Here is a 14,862-nt window from a genome sequence, read left to right on the forward strand (position 1 = left end):
TGAGTTTTGACCAAGAAATAAAAGAAACGTATTGTAGGGAGGGGTAGTGTGCCAGAAAGAGATTTTGCTTGCCTGATTGAGAGGGGAGAGAGAGAGAGAGAGAGAGAGAGAGAGAGAGAGAGAGAGAGAGAGAGAGAGAGAGAGAGATATGCTCTTTCTATACTTTTTCAGCTTCCTTTCTTTTTCTTAGCTTCAACATAAACATTTGATGACCGGAGGCTCAGCAACTATTCTGTCACCTTGAAAACAAAATTACAGAGAAGGAATAGCTGCCATGAAAACCTACAGGAAGTCTGGGTCTTTGACCTCAGTGAGCCATGCTGAGCTCCGGACCATCACCTCCCGTTCTGCTATGTAAGAAAAGTGGCCTCCTTTGTTTGTGCTATTGTTATTCTGTTTCCTTTTTCTTTTCTTTTTTTGCTAAGAGAAGGGAGCCATCCCCAAAACTCCTACAGCAACAGAAGTCTGGTGGAACTGTGAGCTTTTGAATGGTTTCTGGAACAGGGCTAGGGCAAGAAGTTGTTTTGGAAATTTCCCAAATCAGGACGTCTTTCTCATCCCGGGACCTTGAGATGCCATAGGCATTGGTTCAAGTGGTTGGAGGTCTGAGGCTTAGCTCCTTGGAGCTTTGTTTCTTTAGATCACTCTTGCTTGCCTAGGAACATTAGTTAGAACTTGCTGGAGGCTGTAAAACATGACTTGTAAAAGCCACTGAAAATATAGAAAACACCAGAAGTTAGGCTGCACTTCTCAAATATGTCAGGCTCCTGAGGGGAGAGAGAGCTGTGCCAGATAGACATGCCTGAGATGTGGTCATGAAATTACACAGAGCCTTGAACTTTAGGGTCAAAAAGGAGAGAGGCCATGTATAGACTCCAGCCCCAGTTCCAAAGATCCATGCTGCCCTCTGCTAGGGATGTTTCTAAGATCCAAAGGAGTAGACCTAATACAAGCTTTGAGATTCCCACACACACCCCCATCCCCGCTGTGTGGTGTGTGTGTGTGTGTGTGTGTGTGTGTCTGTGTCTGTGTATGTGTATGTGCAACATACACTGCTGCTGTTTCTGTGCCTGGCATTTATGTGGATGTTCTACATCCAATTCAGGGCCTCATGCTCGCATAAAAAGCACTTTATGGACTGAGCCAAACCCCAAGACCTATACTGATATATATGTGTATATATATATATATATATATATATATATATATATATATATATATATATATTACTGTGTCAGATTTTACCATATATCTCTATGTTTACTGTTTCTGAAGCTCTGCAAGAACTTGACAGTGCTCTGGGATCATTAATGACAGCCATACACTGATGATGAGTACTTCACTTTTCCCTAATGGGGAGATACATGCAGGGCCTCCCTCTGTGCTCTTTACTCTTCTCACTCTGTCACATTTTCGAGATCTTCCCTGAGAGAAGGAAGTCTCTGAGAAGTCTGTCACCTGCTCCTCCCTGTCACATGTCCAGGGAACTGGTGATGTAGCCAATACTACTCTGGCTGAAAATAAGAAAACAATGAAAATGGCTGGGTGTGGTGGTGCACGCCTTTAATCCCAGCGCTTGTGGGGTAGAGGCAGTGAATTGCTTCTATGGTGCCAGCTGGGCTATATAGGGAGTTTCAGGCTAGTTAGAGACATAAAGTGAGACCCTATCTTACAAACAAAACACAACCAAGCCAAACCACACAGATGAGGTAGGTATGTATGGTAGGCGTTCTCTGTACTCTAGACCTATGAAAGGGGCTCCAAAGTAGAAACAGGTCTCTGGACTGCCCCTGCTGCAGTGTGAGCACAAACTACGGCCCCGAGGCTCATGTGTTTGAGGAGCTTGTCCTCAGAGGGTGATGCAGTTTTAGGGTATGTGAGGTCTGCATGAGTCACTGAGGATGGGTCTTTGAGGTTCATAGCCTGGCCAGGTTGCTGATTTGGTTTTTTTTCTGCTTTCCGATCCCCCAGGTCATACTCCCACTGCCATAAAGACTCATCACCGTCAGGCCTTCTTGGCTATAATAAATGGTGCCCTATAAACTATGAAATATGGAAAGTATCTCTATTTCTTTAAATTTCTTTCCTTAGGTATTTGGTCACAGAGATGATTAAAAATAACTCACCCAGCCCCCTGGCCTGTACTGTATTTCCTTCTACTCATCTGGTGCTCTCTATAGCTAAGCAAAACTTTCTATCACAAATGCTCCGGCTTTATTGAAACTGACTGTGAGTCTTGAGTTGACCTCTGGGGTCACTGATTGCAGCGTAGTAATCAGGACAGCATTCCTTGCCTAGCATTGGACCATGCTGGCATGATTTGAGGGCAAAATTTCAGGGATCCCCAGCTTCCTGTTTGCCTAAACTTGTGTTTCAGAATGGAGTAGCCAGTTTTCCCAAATGTCTGATCTGAATGTCTAGAAAAAAGTTGGCCATTGCTTAGTCACCGAGATCACAAAGAGCTTCAGGTTTAGAAAAACAGTTGACTAAGAAACTCTAGTTACGCCATGGGTGTATTGGTACCTCATGAGTCAGAGGTAGAGATTACTGGGCCACCAGCCTGATGCTTTTGTTTGTGGATTTAATGTAGATGTAGACTTGGCACATTTGGAAAAAGCACAGTAGATTGTCTGTAAGTCACTGCATTTCTAGCAGCTCTGGAGAGTTTGTGCCCAGGGGGCATTTAGGAGCCTGCAGGAGCCATCGGTACTTAATGTGCAGAGATGGATATGTTAAGTCCCCTGCAATGAGTCACACATTCATACACAGTGAGGAGCTGTTCCAGCTCAAGACCAGCCAAGCTTCCCTTCAGCAACCCGGGGCTAGGAGGTGGGTGGTGACTGGTAGAAAGGCAGTTGTTCTGTGCTTTGAAAGCAAGGCTCATTTTCCAAAAATCATATAGGAACGATGCGGAAGGCTTAGAAAACATTTAAGATCTGGAGTAGTGATAGTCTCCGAATCAGCATGGAAGAATAAAACTTAGGCTACACTGTTTAAAAATTATATCTAATATAGCATTTGGTGTGTATTAATGTGGTTGATTTACAATGGGAGCCTTGGAAGCAGTGTATGCAGAAGGGCTTTTCTCTTACTAAGAAGCGGCTAAGAATTCTGGCTTCAGCTCACGCTGTACTGTCTTCCTTCTGTCTCTTATCTCATCAAGTAGGTCCCTGTCCCATCCCCCTAACTATGCCTGAGGCAGGAGAATCAAAAAGGCATGGATCCTGCCTGACTGCCAGTGAGAATTGCTGGGAACTTCCGGCTGCAGGTGCCGGCTCGTAGCTCACTCAGGCCGTAGTCCCTTTCATCCGGGTCACTCTCGTGCTTCCTCCACCGGCAGCACACGTGCTGGAATATCATGGTCATGTGGCTGAAGATGATGAGCGGTGGAGGCAGAACCGGCCTCTCGTGGAAAGTCATGATGAGCTGGTACCTCTGAAATTTCCACACTTGGTTGGATATCGACTTTACCTCAAAAAACGTGTTGCTGAAACAGACCAGAGAGTCACATGACAAACAAGCCTTCCTTCTTGAAGTCTTGGCTCCCTCCACCTGCTGCCCGTCCATCCACCTGTATGCCTGAACAAGTGGCCACTCACTTGAAGACAGCAATAAGGAGGTTGACCAGGAGGATGTTCGCCACCAAGAGGTAGCAGGCCATGATGGCTGGTACAATCCATGCTCCTGTTTTGCATGGGGGCAGCTGGATTGTCTTGCCATCCTCTCGAGTCTCATTCTGTCCGCAGGGAGCTAGAGGAAGTGACACAGGTAAGAAATGAGAAACAACGGCTATTTGATTTAAATTAAAAAGGCGGGGTCGGGTGAGGTGGTGGGGGGGAGGAGAGCAAGAGACATTCAAATGAGGGGTTTAAATGGAAGAAAAATACAGCCACCTCAAACACCAAAAAGTTTCAAAAAAGCCAAAAATAAGAAAATGAGAGCTTCATGAATATTCAAAGGGCCACCACTCTTGAGGAGAGGCAGGTCCACCTGTGTCCCCAATCTGTCATCAGACTGCAAGAAGTGTCTAGAGCCACCTGCCTGGTCCCTCAGTCCCTCGGCCCCTGGCAGTGGAGAGGGGGCATTTGGTGTTCCTAAGCTGCTTGGTGAGGGCTTTTGGAGGAGCCAGGGCCAGAGTCCTACCTCCTGGCAAGTTACTTTCAAAATGTGCTGTAGAGGCCTCCAGCGGACAGCTTGGAGCCAAGCATGGCAGGCTATTGATTGGAAATTAACACCAGGGCAACTGTTAATTGCTGTGAGAAACAATCCACAACCTTGGCCAATGATTTGCTGTCTCAGTACAGAAGGAACAGTGCAGGGCGGCACCCTGGGAAGCACCAAGAGAGCTTGTTACTCAGTGTCCCTGATGGATGAGGAGGATAATAGGGATTGGGGTAACAGGGAGGAACCCCAGAGCCCACAGCTACTTGTTTATAAAAAGCACACCAACCACATTTTCATTCCAAATATGTACCTTTCAGGCACAAGACATAAAGCCTAACTCTGGAGAGTAAATGGCAAAGGCAGGGGTGTTCAGGGTGACCTGGGGGTGGGAACAAGAAGGAAGGTGATGTGTCAGAGTGGGTGAGCGGAAGTAATGTGCTAAGGAGACCAGCTTGGAGTTTCCAGGTAAGTGGAAGGGGAGGAGGGTGTGTGAGTGCCAGATAATACTTTATAGCCCTCCACAGTGTGGCTCATAGAGCCTGTTTATGTTACTGTTCTGTTGCTGTGAAGAGACACAGTGACCAAGGGAACTTAACAAAAGTAAGCATTTAATTGGGAGGGCTTGCTTACAGTTTCAGAGGGTGAGTCCATGACCACCATGGTGGGAGGCATGGCAACAGGCAGGCAAGCAGGCATGGTGCTGGAGCAGGAGCTGCGAACTTAACATCTGACTCACGGGCAACAGGCAGAGAGAGGAGTGAGACTGGGTCTGTTGTGGGCTTTTGAAACCTCAAAGCTCAGCTCCGTTGACACACCTCCTCCAACAAAGCCATACCTATGATGCTAAAAAGGCCACACCTCCTAATCCTTTCTAAACAGTTCCACCATCTGGAAACCAAATATTCAAATATATGAGCCTATGGGGGCCCTTCTCACTTAAACCCCCACAGAGCCAGATGTTGCTTGTAGGTAGGTGGTAGGTGAGACAGCCCTTCCTTTCCAGCTGCTTTACACTGGCCTTAGAACAGGGTAACTTTATGTCTGTCTGTTAGCAGCAGGTAAGAGCACCTCAAGAGGCCTCAGCAGTTTCCATAGGCAGGAGGGGTTGCATGAGCACCCAGAATCTACAAGGCTTGAGCAGTATAGCAAGGGGACCCATTCTTCTCCAGAACTCCTTCTACCAGGCCCTGCACTCTGCAGAGGTTCTGAGCCCTGAATACCCAGGGCTCACCTAGCAGCCAGAAAAACACTACTAACATCCAGTACTTGCCCAGACAATTGAGCCAGAAGCCCCATGGAGTCATAGGCACGATGCCTCTTCTTAACCCTCCGTGTCAGATGCTCTAGTTGTTGAATAACTGATTTTTTAAAAATAGATGGTTGTGAGCCACCATGTGGTTGCTGGGAATTGAAGTCAGGACCTCTGGAGGAGCAGTCAGTGTGCTTAACCACTGAGCCATCTCTCCAACACCTCTACCTTTTTTTTTTTTTTTAAATAGCTGAGCTTTTAATTAGGCTGCAAAAGTCACGTGATCTTTTTTTTTTTTTAACGTTAAAACATACTTTTGCAGCTAGGAAGGGCTTTATTAGCATCAGGCCACCAAGTCTCTGATACTATGGCCGGGATAAGGAGGCCAAAGCACTCGTTTTTGTCTCTGTATGCCAGATATTGGATGTGGGAATTGGGTGTTTTCTAGGAGGCACAATCTTGTTACTGACATAGATTGGATAGTATGACCACCCAAGTCAGCCTTGTAAGATGTTCTTGAAAGGATATGCACTGATAGGAGATGTCCAAACTCTGCAGGTGGCTCTTCAGGCCTGTCTCTTCTCACTTCTCCCTAAAGGCACAGCCTGGACTAAGTTTCTTATAGTTCCTGGAAGTCCAGTCTCCCTTTTGCTTCCTGATTCTGAGCCAAAAATGTTTCTGTTGCTTCCATAAACCCTGTTGATAACTTAGCCCCAATTCCAAGCTTTACCCAGGGTGTATTTCTTCTCTTCCATGCATCCCTAGCAGCCTACTTTCTACCCTCCAGCCAGGAGTGGACTGGTCAAATCCTTAGGCTCCTAACGCCTTTGCTGTTTGTCTTGGGGCTCTTGCACTGCTGCCATTGCTTAATTCCTTGTCTGTACCATACCTGAGATTCCCAATGGAGCATTGTTTTTCAAGGCTACCCTCCTTTTGGGTAAGCACAGCCACATAGCATGTTTTCATGTACCCCAAAAGCAGTCAGTGTTTGTTGACTGAATAAAGAAATCTCTTGAGCACCTTGCGAGTCATGCTAGCTTGGTTCAGTCAGGCAGTGTAGATGTCAGGCCAGTTCGAAGAGCATCATGTAGAACTTCTCAACCTTCTTGCCGCTATGGTCCTTTAATACAGTTCCTCTGACCCCCAACCATAAAATTATTTCATTGCTATTTCACAATTGTAATTTGGCCACTGTTATGAATTGTAATGTAAACAACTGATATGTGGGATATCTGACATGTGACCCCCCAAAGGGATCAAAACCTTCAGGTTGAGAATAGCTGGTCTAGATTCTAGAGTAAGAAGTGCAGCATAAATGGGTTACATGTTCCATGTGACGGTGATAATCATAATAAAAGTGAATCATTAAGAGGCAGCCTTGATTTGGCAATAGCAAAGATGATGTGAGCTTTATAGGCAGCAGTTAGTACAAAGCACTGCTCCATGAGGGCTGCTAATGACGCTCGTGTTTTGAGTATTTATTAGCACTAGAAAGTGCAATAACTCAGACACATAGATGTCAGTCACTAATGGAGATGAACAGGGTGCCTTACAGACCTGACAAGCAGCAATTATTAGGAAGGAGGCTAAGTTATTTCAATGGTCCTATGATACGAGCAAGTTGTTGCGAAAGTCCCCAGGGATATGTACATGTGACATGGATGGAGGGTTAGAGGTTCGGGGCTGGGTGCTATCACTGTGTCTCCCCCTTCCTACTTTTCTCACTTTGCTTTTGGGTCCCTTTTCTCCCAATACTTTTGCAAACATGAGTTAGTCACTACCAGTGTTGTACAAAGTGGCATGCTGTCATCTCCATCTTTGTCAGTGACACTCAGTAGAGTCCCTGCAGTAGATGTTTGCAGATTCTAGCCCCCTCCCCCCATCCATTGTTCTTTCCACGAATAAGAACATTCTGTTTATCCCCTGTGGACTCCGGTGCTTTCCCTTCCCCCTATTTACAACAAAATGTAAGACTGTCAAGTAGAAAAGGTCTGGCTAAGAGGGACATCATGAAGAACTGAAATTGATGGCCAACTGACACTTGTGGGAATTCGGCCCTCTCCAGTTGCATGAACCATATAACTTTGTTTCTCCAAAGTCAGTTTTAATTGGGTCATTATCACCTGTAATGAAGACACCTGACTGTAGGTAGGTATGGTGGTGCATCTACATAATCCTAGCACCAGCGAGGCTGAGATGGGAGGAAGCTTGTGTGTTTGAGATTCACTATATATAGTAAAACCTTAGTGGAGGTGCACCAGCCCCCATCCATAGTCAATAAAACAACATGTTCATATTTAAAGCCTTGATCACAGAAAGAGTGGAAGTGGTACCTAGTAGCATAGCATCTGACCCGATGCTGAGGCTGAGTCAGTGTCGAAGTTTTAGGAGCCAAAGCAGAGGTTGAGCTGCTTTCTTTCTTTGTCAAAGCAGGAAACAACTTAATGGGTCTACTCTGATAGAACTAAACTTTTGTCTGTGGCCTTGGAGACTGACAATATGGACTATTACAAAACCCAAGGGGAATAGATACAAGTCTGAAGAAGTGGCCAGACTTGGACATAGCCAGCAACCCTTGGAGCAAAAAAAGCGAGTTTTAGAAGTGGCAGTACAGGGTGGGTATGGGCGCAGAAGGGAAATTTGGCTGTAACTGCTGCATTTGCATGGTTACAGCTCAACTTGAAGGGATCCCAATGCTTTGCCTATGTGGGTCACACTGACACATCACGTAGTAGAAACTGGAAGTGCCTGTTCTTCTAATGATGCATTCATAAGCAGAAATGGACAATTGGCCTTTGGCACACACTGAGGAGCTAGTCACAATCTGGCCAGGGTATGTGGGCTGTGAATACTCCCGTACATTGTGGAACAGCATTCCAGTGGTTGGAGAGGCCCCCATGAACCTTTGTGGTAACTAAGAGTGCTTGCTTAGCATGACAAGGACCTTGGGTTCAATCCTCAGCACTGAACTATGGAGAACCTAATCAGAAATAAAGAGTCAACAGCATCCTGCCTGGAATATAAGCTCTAAGACCAGAATTTTTCTGTCTCTTGTTCAACAAACTGAAGAACATGCCTCCTGGGCACTACCTGGCATGTGCAGGTGCTAAACAAGCAGGTGTCACTCTCTGCATGGTGACACTAGACATCTGGATGCGGTGGCATGCATTTCTCCAAGTGCAACGCTGATGCTACTGCCTGGTCAGAGTCTGAGTGTTTTCCTGTTTCCTGCTAGCTTTAACCAATGCTACCATAACCTACTATGGAAAACTCTCATGATAGGGAAAAAAAAGACAGAGGGGAAAAAATAGGACTTTTCTCCTAAAGTCTTTGTCCAGAACAATGGAAGATCTTACTCTGCCTGCTGCTGGTTAACTCTCCAAAGCCACCCAGCCCTCCCACCCGTCCAGCACGCATGGCAGCCAGTGCTAATTATTGTGTATATTCTTTGCCTTTCAGCGAAGGTGTTACTTTGGAATCCTTCACTAGATAACACTCCTGACAGTATGGCCAACGATGACCACAAGGCACAGGGCCATCCTTAGCTCTTTGTATTTCTTGTCTCCCTTAAGGCTCCTCGTGAAATCCAAGTCCCTAACTCAACTGCTAGAGAGGCACTGACTGCTCATGACATGGCACAGTGGCAGCCATTAGAAACTGTCAGGAAGCCTCGAGTCTTGCATCTGTGAACAAAGGGAGCTAAACTGCTGATTTTCCCCCAGAGGTACCACCTTCACAGATCAGGGAGTCCTTGGTAATTTTAGGGTATGAGAACAGAGTATTGACTAGCGTTGAGTCAGATGGTAAGAAAATGACCTTTTCAAGATTTGTCAATCTGTCCTGACTGCATCAGGAAGACACTGTCAGCTTGAGGCTAGTGTTTGCTTAACACCCCCCTCACTAACCCCCTCTTTCCAGTAAAGTTGAGACAGGCTTAAGCATCTGCCAAGAATTTCATAACAGTGTGGTGTTTTCCTTTTGTTTCTTTTATGATTACCTTCAATTTACATCAAATCATAGTCATTTTCAACTTATGGCCATGATATAATTTTTTTTTACGTAAATTGAGTTTTTAAAAGTGATTCAGTTGAAAAAATTACAAGGAACAGAATAGAGGTTGCCAAACAGAGACCATGGTTGATTAAATGTTGGGAAATGCCAAATTAGATGATGTCCAAACTTCAACTGTTCCTAACGTTGTCTGTCTCCCTCCATAATTCCAAGAAAAGCAGTGATGTCCTTAAGCCTGCCCCACCTGGGTACCAGTGGCACAATCTTTAACTCCTTAGGGCCATCCTGGTATATAGTCACTGGCTATTAGCATAGTTTTAGCTTTGAGCTGTTCAGAAATCTAATCTAATGACTTGGAAAGCAGGATGTTCCAAACTTAGGTATGGAGTCGGTATGTTGACGGCTGTTCTTGGGGAGAGAGGGAAGAGAATTCAATTCTTCTATCATCTCAGTGCTATGTATGTTCTTGATAGTCTACATAGAAGTTGTCATTTGTTTGCTGTCTTTGGAAAGAGCTTAAAAATTCCAATGTTGGTAGTTCATTGTTGTGCTTTTAGGAATTCCTATCAGGATAGTTGTATACCAGTCTCCCTAGGGAAAGCTGAAGACCCACAGGAGCCTGTTGTTCAAACCAACGATTAGGGCTGTGACATAGAGTTTGATTGCCTCCACGGCCCCAATTTCCTTCTTTTCCTGTAGCCAAGCTCCTTTGCCAAGTGGCTGTGGACTTCCCATCGTGTGTGTAGAATCTGTTTCCTTGCCCTTTGATTCTGAATGTGGTCATGTTGGCCACTTTGGTGAATGGGATATTTGTCCCTGCAATCCACAAAGGACTTTGAGATAGCCCTGTGTGTCTCTGTTTCCATCCTTCTACCCGGACCATCGCCACGACAGCCATGCTTGTACTAGCCAGTCTGAGGCAGGGACACATGCACATGAAACCTCCAGAGGCTCCTACATGCTTCAGTTGTCTGGGCTGATGCTGCTTTGGATGGGCTGGTAGTTGATCCCTTGGCAGCCAAGGCAAGAAAAACCATTGAGTTAGCACACAGGCTGGTAAATTCACTAAGTGCTGTGGGTGAAAGCGTGGAGTTTGGGCTGCTTTGTCCTCTAGGATGATTGAGTCTACAGATACTTTTCTTGACTCATGGTGGGGGAAAGGTAGCCCTTTAAGATGACAAAGTCCTTTCTTTTTTTAATGATGAAGAAAAATGGAATCTCCCCACTCCCCTTCTCAGAACACCACCACTATACGTACAACAGACCCAGGTTTGGGAATCCTGCTAAGTCATTAGGTTAGAACAGTGAATTGATTTCTGAATAGCTCAAAGCTAAAACTGTGTAAATAGCAAGTGACTATAAACTAGGATGGCCCTAAAGAGTTAAAGCCTGTGCTACTGGTACTGAGGTGGGGCAGGCTTAAGAAACTTCCACCTCTAATTCAGGTCACAACTGATTGGAGCGCATGCATCCTATTGCTGCCAGGTGACCAGTGACTAATCAGACCTGGTCTTCAGAAGGTAATCTGCGGTACAGAGATTTTTAGCTAGACAACGGCTGGTACTTAATTGAAAAGACAGGTAGAACCAGGCCATATTGGTCCCATAAGAGTGAAGCAAGATAACTGAAAGGAGGAGAGGATGGGGGATGGAGGAAAGAGAGCCAGGGAGGACGAGGCTTACGTCATGGGCCCAGGCTGGAGAGCAGCGAGAATAGCAGATGCTGCAAAGCCACTTCCCGCTTCATTATCAGCCCCACCCCATGCTGCGTTCTTGTCCCCAATGCCTCTGTGGCATCCACTCTTGGGCTCATAGTCACGTTTCCTTCTGCTTAGCTTGAGTGGTTTTGTTTTCTCGCAACTGATGTTTTTCTTTGTGTCATTAGTGTCTTAGAGAGAAAGAGTTTCGGACTAGTAGTTCGTTGGAGCAGAAGCACTGTCACAGTGCTCCGAGTCCAGAAACTGAGAGGGCAGAAGGGGGTCTTTGGAGGTTGAAAAGATGTAAGTAAATACTGCTTGATTCGCAGTTTCACTGAGGGCTTACCTCAGCGTCACACGCATGTGCATGCATGTGCGCGTGTGCATGCACACACACAGACACACACACACACCTCCTCAAGTTATCACTTGACTTCAGAGCACTGAGTGTTCTCTTCCATTATAGGTGTAAGAGAGTAGATTGTAATTCTCTTTGCCTGGGCCATGGAGAGCTTCCCCTGACAGGTTCCATGAGCTTAGCTTGCATGCCACACAGAGGGGGACATGCATGTTGCTCTCTTTAAATTGGGATTGTATGGGTTTTTTTCCCCCGAAACCCATACATCTCTAGTCCATCTGTGTTCATCAAGGTATCTGAAGAGGGCTGAGCCAGAACCCTCTTCAAGAAGGGCTGTCCTGTAGGAAAGAAACTGGAAATAGAACATCAGGCCTGCATGTGCCTGGAAGGCTCAGTGCAGTGAGCCAGATGGTGCATCTTTGCCTGGATGCACCTTAGGGGACATAAGGCTATAACGGCACCACGGAAATGATCCATGGCTCCCATCGACTCTCATCAGACTGCGCTCGAGGGGTATCATGGAAGCAATCAATATGGTCCCTAACATTCAGTTCATGTACATAAGCAAACGTGAGTTCCTGCTACATTATTTACACGTTCCCTGGTAAGTGACGATGCAGGAAAGCCATTCATCCTCACGGCTCCTGCTCCAGGTTCCCGTCCTCTGGCCACTTCCCTTTCTATGTCCCTTGCTCCCTTTCTGTACACCAGATGCCAAGCTCAACCCCCTTGTCTCCTCATGTCGGTTTCTTCTTATGCCTAGAGCTGTTTCCCCTCCAACTGACGATGATTCAGCAGTACAGAAGGCAGATAGTATGCAGTTCACGGTCTGCTTTGAACCTAACCAGCTGTTGGCAGGCTCAGAGGCTGGTGCCCAGCACTCGCTGTGGTGCTGGTAATAGACATTCAAACGTAGGCTGAATATCAACACCACTATTGTTATAATAAAGTAGGTGACACGGGGCTGGTGAGATGGCTCAGTGGTTTAGAGCACCGCCTGTTCTTCCAGAGGTCCTGAGTTCAATTCCCAGCAACCACATGGTGGCTCACAACCATCTATAATGTGATCTAATGCCCTCTTCTGCAGATAAAGCGCTCATATACAATAATCAATCAATCAATCAATCAAATAAAAAAAATAAAGTAGGTGACAGGAAACCTTAATACATGGGACTAATATTGATATATGTCATTAAATAATAAAAATAATAAAATAAGCATTAAAATAATAAAATAGTAGGTCCAACTGTCCATTAAGTGGAGTGGTGAGAAAAAAGGCAAATGGAGGTAGGACCCTTTGCTGTTCACCCCAGCTTATCTATTCACAACACCTACCCCATCCTACGTTCTCTGTTTTGATAGCTATCTGTTTGGTTTTTTGTTTGTTTGTTTGTTTTTTGTTTTGATAGCTCTCTGTTACTGGTCTATCTCATTAGATACTTTCCTGAAGTTGCTACACACAGTGTGCCATCTTGAGCAGGTTCAGGTGGAGACCTCAATCAGCCATTGTCTGCTGTGTATCTTTGGGTCCACTCATAGGTCAGAGCTTTAGTCTCTCCCTCTTTAAGCCTGAGGTAATGATGCTAGCAATGGCATTGTTAATGATGATGTTGATGCGTGCCCAGCTTCCTTGGCCATCCATCTAGCGAGTATTTACAGAGCTCCTATAGGAGGCAGGCTGAAGATACAGCAGTGAATAAAATACTAACGGCCTCTGCTGTTCTATCATCTACACTGGGGAATCGATGCCTGTGCTGAGGGCCGGAGGTCATGGATTAAAAGCATAATGAATGAGCCCGAGAAGTGTGTAAGGAGGTGAATGGTCCTGGAGTGGGAAGGCTCTAGAGTGGGTACAGGTGGCCAAGAGGCCACACTGGGAGAACATGACAGGAACAGACTGGCCTTGGATGGGGCTGTTGGCCGAGAGGTGCTGAGGAAAGGCTGCTCCACGCAGCAGGCACTGCTCAGCAAAGGCTCTGAGGTGGAAGCCTGCCTGCTGTGTGCTGTGAGTTCAGGAAGGTCCCTGTGCCCGAAGCCATGCTGGGGGAGCAGCTGGAGAAGAGGGAAGGGTAAGGGCAGAGAGCATCATGTGGGGCCTCTGGAGAGACCTCAGCGAATCTGGTTCTGAGGTGACAGGCATGGAGACAAAACATTCTATCTTGTAATCCTGGGTTTAATTCAAGGAACTGATGAATTTTCCTTCATCCACTCATGCCTGAAGGTTTTGCAGCCCTAGGTAAGCCATCTCTTCAGGATTTTTTTTTTTCCTGGTAGTTCACTATGCCCTTAACGAAATAGGGGGCACCTCTGCGCTCATTCCTATTTTGGTCCCCTGTAGTCTGCAAGGATCGCTCATAAAGAGCAAGGCTAGTGACAGGTGGCAGCTGGGCATGGTAGTAAGTGCCTGGGATCCCAGCACTTTGTACAAGGGTTTCAAGTTCAAGGGCGGTCTTGGCTAGACATTGAGTTTGAAGGCAGCGTGGGTCACACAGAGCCAGACGCCGTCTCAAAACAAAACCTAAATATCAAACAGAAGACAGGAGCAGAGCTCATACAGCTGTTGGTCTCACCACACAGCTCTCCCCACCTTTTCGGCCAAGCAGCAGTCCGCCGAAGAATGCTGATCTCTAACCTGATTTGAGCAGAAATAACTTTTACGGATGGACGAAAACCTCACAGCACGAAAGAGAACACGGTTCTTGTTGACGGCATCAGGACCCCAACCTGGCTTTTTGTCTCTGTAGCTATACCATCAGCGCACACTGCTCAGTGCACCTGCTGTGCCTAAGGACAATAAGGCTAGGCAGAGGCAAATCCTTTCACTCCTTAAGTGCCTTAATCTTTGCTGAGGCAGGGAGACCAGTGTGAAGCTGGTGCCAGCAGGGAGCCTGAAAATTCTCTAGATGGTGTGACTCATCGTATGACATACAAGAGACTTAAATGCCTATTTGACTTCTTCATGAAGATAGGAGTGCTTTAATACAAAATATAAAAAGTGAAAGAGACGGTTTACTGAAATTATATGTTAATATATTCAAGTCACTTGATTGCATTTGGGAAGAACACTGGGAAACGGGATAGCTTCGATTTGCCATTGTAAAGAGACTCCCAGCTTATAAAGTGGTGGCGTGTGAGAGCTGGTCTGCTTTTGTTCTTTAAGACCCTGGCTGACACAGTTTTAACAAGCTAATGCTTTAGCAGCTCCCCCTCTGAACGACAGCGGACGAACAGTGTTTCCTTAGGCCAAGTTGGTCTGAATAGAGCTGTGGGAAAAGTCCTAAAACTGAACCACAAGCAGTGTAAAACCTGGCAGGTTTTTGGGTTCTGCACAGAAAGGAAACAAGTTTGGCCTTTTTGTGCTGACATCCTTTACCTCTTCCCAAG

The 14,862-nt window shown here is 46.0% G+C and overlaps 1 protein-coding gene across 18 annotated transcripts in view; it reads right to left on the reverse strand.

Annotated features, from left to right (window-relative positions):
- TRPM3 (transient receptor potential cation channel subfamily M member 3) overlaps window positions 1-14,862 on the reverse strand; it is an 809,383-nt gene that overhangs the window by 14,115 nt on the left and 780,406 nt on the right. For all 18 annotated transcript variants that reach the window (XM_084750067.1, XM_084750062.1, XM_084750058.1 and 15 more), the window contains 2 exons: window positions 3,600-3,750; window positions 3,288-3,487 (listed from right to left, as the gene is read on the reverse strand). In XM_084750067.1, coding sequence (XP_084606193.1) covers window positions 3,288-3,487; window positions 3,600-3,750 — 351 coding nt within the window. The remainder of the gene's footprint in view (window positions 1-3,287; window positions 3,488-3,599; window positions 3,751-14,862) is intronic.

This window comes from Acomys minous (assembly GCF_964271855.1).
Source record: "Acomys minous genome assembly, chromosome: 2".
NCBI classification, from domain to species: domain Eukaryota; kingdom Metazoa; phylum Chordata; class Mammalia; order Rodentia; family Muridae; genus Acomys; species Acomys minous.